This window comes from Oncorhynchus keta, chromosome 17 (assembly GCF_023373465.1).
Source record: "Oncorhynchus keta strain PuntledgeMale-10-30-2019 chromosome 17, Oket_V2, whole genome shotgun sequence".
Taxonomy (NCBI): domain Eukaryota; kingdom Metazoa; phylum Chordata; class Actinopteri; order Salmoniformes; family Salmonidae; genus Oncorhynchus; species Oncorhynchus keta.
Window position 1 is genome coordinate 23,725,493 of NC_068437.1, and position 10,072 is coordinate 23,735,564.

The 10,072-nt window shown below is 42.7% G+C and overlaps 1 protein-coding gene across 3 annotated transcripts in view; it reads right to left on the reverse strand.

Annotated features, from left to right (window-relative positions):
• The window catches only part of LOC118374081 (guanine nucleotide-binding protein G(o) subunit alpha), a 164,006-nt gene extending 162,830 nt beyond the window's left edge, over positions 1-1,176 (reverse strand). Inside the window, exons 1-2 of one of the 3 annotated variants that reach the window (XM_035760440.2) lie at positions 671-1,176; positions 429-471 (exon numbers count right to left, since the gene is read on the reverse strand). In XM_035760440.2, coding sequence (XP_035616333.1) covers positions 429-471; positions 671-788 — 161 coding nt within the window. In that variant the 5' untranslated portion in view covers positions 789-1,176. The remainder of the gene's footprint in view (positions 1-428; positions 472-670) is intronic. The other 2 variants (XM_052465724.1, XM_035760439.2) reach the window with 2 other exon arrangements.
• Between the last annotated feature and the right edge of the window lie 8,896 nt (positions 1,177-10,072).

The following is a 10,072-nucleotide window of genomic DNA, read 5'->3' on the forward strand; positions in this document are numbered from 1 at the left end:
AGATCAAATAATGAGGGCCAGGGGGCATAAATGTGCGATTAAACATGCCACAGAGATTAATTGAGAGAGGGATTCTCGAAACTGGTCAGTGCACGGTTTATTGTAGACAGACAAGCTCTCAGTGAAAGCCAAAGTGCATTAGCTGTAGGCAAAACAGGTTCCGATTTCAGCACCATTTATGTGAACAGCTCATCGATATGTTCCCGTAACCGCAACGCTGTTGGTTTAAACCAATAAATTACACCGCAAGTAACTCTTCCCGCCAGTAAAGGTAATAATTACTTTAAAATATGGCGGACCAAATAAGCTTCTGTAGCCTATACTCTTCAATCACAAGCTATAGCCACTGTGTGTGTGTGTGTAGCCTCATGCGTAGCCTATCCATCACACACATTCAATGCAAAGAATTGCTAGACCGTGGCACTTACTTCATCTGTTTCACGATGGTACTTTTTCCTGACTCCCCAGCCCCTGGAGGGATGAAAAGAGTAAAAGGGGCTGTAAAGTACATACATGCTGTAAAGTACATAAGTGCTGTAGTTTTAATGTATATTCCTATTCATAGTCATATTAGAGTCTGGCTATGGAACCAGAAAGCGGGTGTGTGATTTTGACACTTCAGATTATGGACAAGAAGCCGAGGGCCACCCCTCCTCCTGAAGCATCTTACCAAGCAGGAGTAGTTTAACGTCTTTCGCGGCAGTGACTCCATCTTCTTTTAGGTTTTTCTCGATAGCCTTGCTCCTGTCTAAAGCCGCTCTCTCCTCGGCGCTCAGTGTACATCCCATGACTACACAACCTCTGATCTTCTTGATATCCAAAGTAACGGTTGGCGAGGACCAAAATATACCAGCAATTACTTTCCCTCTTTCTTCCTTATCCCTCTCTAGGCTGGCTGACTCGCTCTCGTTCCACTCTCTCGCGCTCTGTCGGCGACTAGTTAAGCATTTGAAAAAATTCCCCACGATAACGTTTGACACTTGTTTGAAAAAAGCACTGTTCTTCGTATATTGCCCTCACACGGTCTGTTTTTTCGGTGTTGTTGTGCTTGGTCCGCGGGCTGGGAAACTCTACTGGGCGGCGGCGACGACGGCTGCGAGCGCTCGCATCGTTTAGCTTGCTCAATGTAGGGGGGAGCGCGCTTGGCTCCGCACTCAGACAAACTCGCTGACGTCAGGACCAATCAGCGCAGGAGACATGCTCGAGCCACGGTCCTGGTGGCAGAGTACCTTTTTGCACTGCCTGTTTGACGGTCTCAAGTCATTTTTATTTTATTTATTCTACAGGGGTTAACTTTTCGGACAGGGATTTCTGTAACAGAGCAGGTAGCTTTCCAGTTGTGTCAGATTTCTTCTGTTATGCAAAGGAAGCAAAACAGATTGTCTGTCGGGGTTAGGTGTGATCTTATTAAATCATAATTGGCTTGTAATTAACTTATTATGCAAATAGCACACAGTTCATCTAATTATGGGTCGGCAGGTAGCCTAATGGTTCAGAGCATGTAGCCAGTAGGTCACTGGTTCGAATCCCCTAGGCAAAAAGTCAATGTGCCCTTGCACAAGGCACTTAACTATAATTGCTCATGTTAGTAGCCCTGGATAAGAGCGAGCATCTGTTAAATGAGTACATGTAAATGGCTGGAGTACATCATCAGCATCTGATGAAATCTGTATTTAGTTTTGAAACACCAGCAGGTATTTTTCATAGATTTTGAATTCATTCATGATTTATTTGTTGTGACAATTAAGTTATTTTACAAGACCATTGAATGTAGGTCAAATGAAATGTATTATTCAATACAATATATTTAAATTCATTATTCAGCAGTGTGCCGTGTGCCACAACCAGCCTCTGAACACACATATTTGATTTGGTGACTTGTAACTTGCTATTTGGACAGTCAGTATTCCAAAACGTATTTCAAAAACAAAACTGATTTGAAAATTGAGGCCTGCAGTGTGAACAAGGCTTAAGAGCTTTGGACACCTGGATTGTACAATATTTGGCCATTTATTCTTAAAATTCTTCAAGCTCAGTCAAGTTGATAATTTTCAAGCCTGCCATAGATTTTCACGCCGATTTAAGTCAAAACTGTAAATAGGCACTCAGGAATGTTCAATGGCATCTTGGTAAGCAACTGCAGTGAATATTTGGCCTTGTATTTAAGGTAATTGTCCTGCTGAAAGGTGAATTTGTCTCCTAGTGTTTGTTGGAAAGCAGACTGAACCAAGTTTTCCTCTAGTTTGTCACCTGTGCTTAGCTCTATTCCATGTATTTTCATCATAAAAAAAACTCCCTAATCGTTGCCGATGACAAGCATACCCAGAACATGATGCAGCCACCACTATGCTTGAAAATACAGTGCCTTCAGAAAGTATTCACACCCCTTCACTTTTTCCACATTTTGTTGCATTACAGCCTTATTGTAAAATGGATTAAATACAAATATCCTCAGCAATCTACACACAATACCCCACAATGACAAAGCTAACAAAAACAGTTTTTTAGAAACTTTAGCAAATGTATTACAATTTTTAAAAAGATACCTTATTTACATACGTATTCAGACCCTTTGCTATGAGACCTGAAATTGAGCTCAGGTGCATCCTGTTTCCATTGATCATCCTTGAGATGTTTCTACAACTTGATTGGAGTCCACCTGTGGTAAATTCAATTGATTGGACATGATTTGGAAAGACACACAACCATATAAGGACCCAAAGTTGAATGTGCATGTCAGAGAAAAAGCCAAGCCATAAGGTCAAAGGAATTGTCCGTAGAGCTCAGAGACAGGATTGTGTAGAAAAATGTCTGCGGCATTGAAGTTACCCAAGAACACAGTGGCCTCCGTCATTCTTAAATGGAAGAAGTTTAGAACCACCAAGACTCTTCCTAGAGCTGGCCGCCCAGCCAAACTGAGCAACCGGGGGAGAAGGGCCTTGGTCAGGAAGGTGACCAAGAACCCAATGGTCACTCTGACAGAGCTCCAGAGTTCCTCTGTGGAGATGGGAGAACCTTCCAGATGGACAATCTGCAGCACTCCACCAATCAGGCCTTTATTGTAAAGTAGCCAGACAGAAGCCACTCCTCAGTAAAAGGGACATGACAGCCCGCTTGGAGTTTGTCAAAAGGCACAAAATTACTCTCAAACCATGAGAACAAGATTGAACTCTTTGGCCTGAATGCCAAGCGTTACTTCTGTAGGAAACCTGGTACCATCCCTACGGTGAAGCATGGTGATGGCAACATCATGTTGTGGGGATGCTTTTCAGCGGCAGGGACTGGGAGACTAGTCAGGATGGGGTAAAGATGAACGGAACAAGGTACAGAGAGATCCTGTGGAAACCTGCTCCAGAGCTCTCAGCACTTCTGACTGGGGCGAAGGTTCACCTTCCAACAGGACTTCGACCCAAAGCACACAGCCAAGGCAATGCAGGAGTGGCTTCGGGACAAGTCTCTGAATGCCCTTGAGTGGCCCAGCCAGAGCCCGGGCTTGAACCCGATCAAATATCTCTGGAGAGACATGAAAATAGCTGTGCAGCAACGCTATCGTTGTAGTGACTGGGTGTATTGATACACAGTGTAAATAATAACTGCACCATGCTGAAAGAGATTTTTTTTTTTACCAATAGGTGCCCTTCTTTGCGTACCATTGAAAAACTTCCTTGGTCATTGTGGTTGAATCTGTGTTTGAAATTCACTGCTTGACTGAGGGACCTTCCATATAATTGTGTGTGTGTGGTTCAGAGGGTAGTCATTTAAAAATCATGTTAAACACTATTATCCATACAACTTATTATGTGACTTGTTTAAGCACATTTTTACTCTCCTGAACTTATTTAGGCTTGCCAATACAAAAGTGTTGAATACTTATTGACTCAAGACATTTCAGCTTTTCATTTTTAATTCATTTGTAACAATTCTAAAAACATAATTCCACCTTGACATTATGGGGTATTGTGTGTAGAGCAGTGACACAATATAGATTGAATCCATTCACGCTGTAACACGAAATATGGAAAAAGTCAAGGGGTGTGAATAATTTCTCAAGGCACTGTATTACAATTTTGATAGTTATCATATGGTGAGTTTAGCATAGATTTCTGGTCAATGTTCTCTATTGTGACAGTGAGTGTTCCTTTCAGAATAGAATAGAGAGAATTGAAACAACACATAAGTGTCTGTGTGATGATTGAACTTGGTAGTGGATGTCTGCCCACACACCATTACATAGTAGTCAGCCAGGGCTTGTATTCTGTCAGCCTATGCAGATTGCAATGCATTCATTCATATCAGTGCAGCCCCTAAATACACACGCAGAAACAGTCACACAAGGATTCTTAATCATAAACATTTCAGGTTCTCTTTTATGCTCTCCCTCTCTTTCTGAAACAGAGTGACATAATATATGCAATAATTTTCCTCATCTTTCTTTCCCTTTCCTATTACTTTCTATTTAACTTTTATTTAACCCTTATTATACCAGGTAAGTTGACTGAGAACACAATCTCATTTACAGCAATGATCTTGGGAATAGTTACAGGGGGGAGGAGGGGAGATGAATGTGCCAATTGGAAGCTGGGGATGATTCGATGGCCATGATGGTACGAGGGCCAGATAGGGGATTTAGGCAGGACACCGGGGTTAACACCCCTACTCTTACGATAAGTGCCATGGAATCGTTATTGACCACAGAGAGTCAGGACACCCATTTAACATCCTGTCCAAAAGACTGCACCCTACACAGGGTAATGTCCCCAATCACTCCCCTTGTTTTCTTGACATTTAATTGAATCCTATATCGTGTGGGAATCTCACCTGCTGCTTGGGTCCTGTAAAGAACAAATTAGCAGGTGACAGGTCCATGCGAGAGGAAAGCTGATTTAATGATGAAGAGGTATTTTCTCACGCACTATTAGTCCCCATGAAAACCTCAATATTTCTATAGAACACCATTTTATCTTTGTGTGGATATTGGAGATATGCTGCTGACAGCGTCTTCCTTAAATAAATTAATAGATGTTATCAAGATTACTCTCTGAAAGTGTAAAGCTCCTTTTCATTCCCTCTAAGTGATCTGGGCCAGCTTACATCTATCTGCCTGTGGATAGAAATTGTATGTGATTTATCAATATGAAAATGCACAATGTACAAAATAATCAGTATCCTTTTGATTTATTGCACATACATTATCACTTATTTAACAACACTGTGAGGCTGATATAAACAACAGGCAAGAGAGCGAAGGAATAACAGTTGAAGGAAGGAGACAGGAGTATTATGCTCTCTGCATTACATTAGCCAGAAGTGCAATCTAATCTCCTACTCAGGAATCAATTGTGTGAGAGGGTAGGCTGCCACATGATAGCTGGAATAGCCAATTTTAGTGACGATGAGTTGAAGGGGTATGATTACAAAAAAATAATCTTGACTGTGAGTGAACACCTATAATCTTCATCTATACTCATACAGAACAATTGGTAAGAGTTGACCTGAAGTAGTTGTTTGCCTTGCTCTGCAAAGGCCTTTGTGGCGCGGTGGGTAACAATGCTTCAAGGGAGGCTGTTGTCGATGTGTGCAAAGGGTCCCTGGTTTGAGCCCAGGTAGGGGTGAGGAGCTGGACAGAAGCAATACTGTTGTGTGTGGCATGGAAGGACATTAGTTAACAGTCAGAACTTATCAACTTAATGTATCATTATAACCACACATTCTATCCTTTTGGTAATACAGTGTCCTCAATATAGATTTATTCAAAATAATTCACTCTATGGAGTTCATCACATACTGTTCTGAGCAGCCCAATCCAAAATAATGACACCCTAACAGTTATTAATTTGATCTATTCACTGTGAAAGTGCCAGAGTTTAGACTTGATCACATACTGTATCTCCATCTCTATATTCAAACTGGATGCAAGTGCTAATTTACAACAATTGACTTTTTCAACATCCTGCCTAGACCTTCAATCTTTGGAAATTAAATCAGGCCAGAGGATTGTTACTTTAGCGTCAGTGTCTGAAGGAGCTCTGTAATAGATCTCTGAGAGCATGAGGAGCAACATTCAGCCTTTGCCAGATGAGCAGCAGTGTCCCTGAGAGTGGGATGGTCATGGAGTGACAATCTCCCTGCGGTAATGTAGCAGGCAATATACTTATCTCCAGACAGTTGAGGCTTCTTCCAGAGAAGCGTTTTAATGAAATGTCAGAAAGGTCCAGTCTGAAAATTCATAATTGTTGTCCTTTCCTAAATTCTTCAACCTCATCTGTAAACCTTTATTTTCTCGTCCAACCTCATTCTGTAGCCTACAGGTCAATTTAAAGCAGTCTGAGTATACGGCTGGGCTGGCCCCTTTCAGAATGAACATGATAAGTATTAATATCATTTAGTACAGCGATAGATTTTAAGCTCTGCAACAGATCTGTCTGAAAAGAGTTAGTGGTAATACAGAAGCCGTTCAGTTCCTTTACATACTGTGGGGGGGATGATAATGATGAAGAGAGAATGACAGAGGACAGAGTGTGAAGCAAAGATACTATACAATTTTGGTGGTTTTTAAAGAACTTAATTCACACTCATCTGCAGCATTCTCAAGGGGTAACTGTTGCAGTGCATTTCGAAAATATTCAGACACCTTGAATTTTTCCACATTTTGTTACGTTACAGCCTTATTCTAAAATGGATTCAATTGTTTTTTTTTTCAATCTACACACACTCCCCTTAGTGGCAAAGCAAAAACATTTTTTTATTGCATCTTCATCTGTTCATCTTTGCCTTGATCCTGACGAGTGTCCCAGTCCCTGCCGCTGAAAAACATCCCCGCAGCATGATGCTGCCACCACCATGCTTTAGCTGACTTTTGGCAAACTCTAAGCAGGCAGCCATGTCCCTTTTACTGAGGAGTGGCTTCCGTCTGGCCACTCTATCATAAAGGCCTGATTGGTGGAGTGCTGCAGAGATGGTTGTCCTTGTGGAAGGTTCTCCCATCTCCACAGAGGAAGTCTAGAGCTCTGTCAGAGTGACCATCAGGTTCTTGGTCACATCCCTGACCAAGGCCCTTCTCCCCCGATTGCTCAGTTTGGCTGGGCGGCCAGCTCTATGAAGAGTCTTGGTGGTTCCAAACTTCCTCCATTTAAGAATGATTGAGGCAACTGTGTTCTTGGGGACCTTCAATGCTGCAGAAATGTTTTGGTACTATCCTGTTTCGGAGCTCTACGGACAATTCCTTCGACTTCATGACTTGGTATTTCTCTGACATGCACAGTCAACTGTGGGACCTTATATAGATAGGTGTGTGCATTTCCAAATGATGTCCAATCAATTGAATTTACTGCAGGTGGACTCCAATCAAGTTGTATAAACATCTCAAGGATTATCAATAGAAACAGGATGCAGGTCAATTTCGACTCTCATAGCAAAGGGTTTGAATACTTACAGTATGTAAATAAGGAATTTCTGTTTTTGTTTTTTTAGATGTTTGCAAACATTTCCAAGCAGCCAAGGAAAACTGAGCAGCTACAGAGAGAATGGAGCTGTACAGAAGAGTAACTTCATTACTTTATCTAGAGGCAGACAGAGAGCGAGAGAGTGGAGCTGTACAGAAGAGTAACTTCATTACTTTATCTAGAGGCGGACAGAGAGCGAGAAAGTGGAGCTGTACAGAAGAGTAACTTCATTACTTTATCTAGAGGCGGACAGAGAGCGAGAAAGTGGAGCTGTACAGAAGAGTAACTTCATTACTTTATCTAGAGGCGGACAGAGAGCGAGAAAGTGGAGCTGTACAGAACAGTAACTTCATTACTTTATCTAGAGGCGGACAGAGAGCGAGAAAGTGGAGCTGTACAGAAGAGTAACTTCATTACTTTATCTAGAGGCGGACAGAGAGCGAGAGAGGTGTGAATAATCAAACAGAATGACAGTTAGCAAAGTTACTTTTCAGAGCACATAAATAAGTTAGCCGTACCCTCATACTACTCCTCCTCTGTTCCGCGGGTGATGTGGAGGTAAACCCAGGCCCTGCATGTCCCCAGGCACCCTCATTTGTTGACTTCTGTGATCGAAAAAGCCTTGGTTTCATGCATATCAACATCAGAAGCCTCCTCCCTAAGTTTGTTTTACTCACTGCTTTAGCACACTCTGCAAACCCTGATGTCCTTGCCGTGTCTGAATCCTGGCTCAGGAAGGCCACCAAAAATTCTGAGATTTCCATACCCAACTATACATTTTTCCATCAAGATAGAACTGCCAAAGGGGGAGGAGTTGCAGTCTACTGCAGAGATAGCCTGCAAAGTAATGTCATACTTTCCAGGTCCATACCCAAACAGTTCGAACTACTAATTTTAAAAATGACTCTCTCCAGAAATAAGTCTCTCACTGTTGCCGCCTGCTACCGACCCCCCCCAGCTCCCAGCTGTGCCCTGGACACCATTTGTGAATTGATCGCCCCCCATCTAGCTTCACAGTTTGTTCTGTTAGGTGACGGAAACTGGGATATGCTTAACACGCCGGCAGTCCTACAATCTAAGCTAGATGCCCTCAATCTCACACAAATCATCAAGGAACCCACCAGGTACAACCCTAAATCTGTAAACAAGGGCACCCTCATAGACGTCATCCTGACCAACTGGCCCTCCAAATACACCTCCGCTGTCTTCAACCAGGATCTCAGCGATCACTGCCTCATTGCCTGTATCCGCTATGGATCCGCAGTCAAACGATCACCCCTCATCACTGTCAAACGCTCCCTAAAACACTTCTGTGAGCAGGCCTTTTTAATCGACCTGGCCCGGGTATCCTGGAAGGATATTGACCTCATCTCGTCAGTTGAGGATGCCTGGTCATTCTTTAAAAGTAACTTCCTCACCATTTTAGATAAGCATGCTCTGTTCAGAAATGCAGAACTAAGAACAGATATAGCCCTTGGTTCACTCCAGACCTGACTGCCCTCGACCAGCACAAAAACATCCTGTAGCGGACGGCAATAGCATTGAATAGTCCCCGCGATATGCAACTGTTCAGGGAAGTCAGGAACCAATACACGCAGTCAGTCAGGAAAGCAAAGGCAAGCTTCTTCAGGCAGAAATTTGTATCCTGTAGCTCTAACTCCAAAAAGTTCTGGGACACTGTAAAGTCCATGGAGAACAAGAGCACCTCCTCCCAGCTGCCAACTGCACTGAGGCTAGGTAACATGGTCACCACCGACAAATCCATGATTATCGAAAACTTCAACAAGCATTTCTCAACGGCTGGCCATGCCTTCCTCCTGGCTACTCCAACCTCAGCCAACAGCTCCGCCCCCCCCCCGCAGCTACTCGCCCAAGCCTCTCCAGGTTCCCCTTTACCCAAATCCAGATAGCAGATGTTCTGAAAGAGCTACAAAACCTGGACCCGTACAAATCAGCTGGGCTTGACAATCTGGACACTCTATTTCTGAAACTACTACTAACTATTGTCGCAACCCCTATTACCAGCCTGTTCAACCTCTCTTTCATATCGTCTGAGATCCCCAAGGATTGGAAAGCTGTCGCAGTCATCCCCCTCTTCAAAGGGGGAGACACCCTGGACCCAAACTGTTACAGACCTATATCCATCCTGCCCTGCCTATCTAAGGTCTTCGAAAGCCAAGTCAACAAACAGTTTTACCAATTTTACCTACCTCATCCCCATACTGTTTATATTTATTTACTTTTCTGCTCTTTTGCATACCAATATCTCTACCTGTACATGACCATCTGATCATTTATCACTCCAGTGTTAATCTGCAAAATTGTAATTATTCGCCTACCTCCTCATGCCTTTTGCACACAATGTATATAGACTCTCTTTTTTTCTACTGTGTTATTGACTTGTTAATTGTTTACTCCATGTGTTGTCTGTTCACACTGCTATGCTTTATCTTGGCCAGGTCGCAGTTACAAATGAGAACTTGTTCTCAACTAGCCTACCTGGTTAAATAAAGGTGAAATATATATATTTTTAAATGTAAATTAACATGGACACTTACCACGCTGCGTTTTGGTCAGATCTTTCCTGTTCCTCAGGTGAAGAAGATCATTACAAAAGTACAATTCTTGTC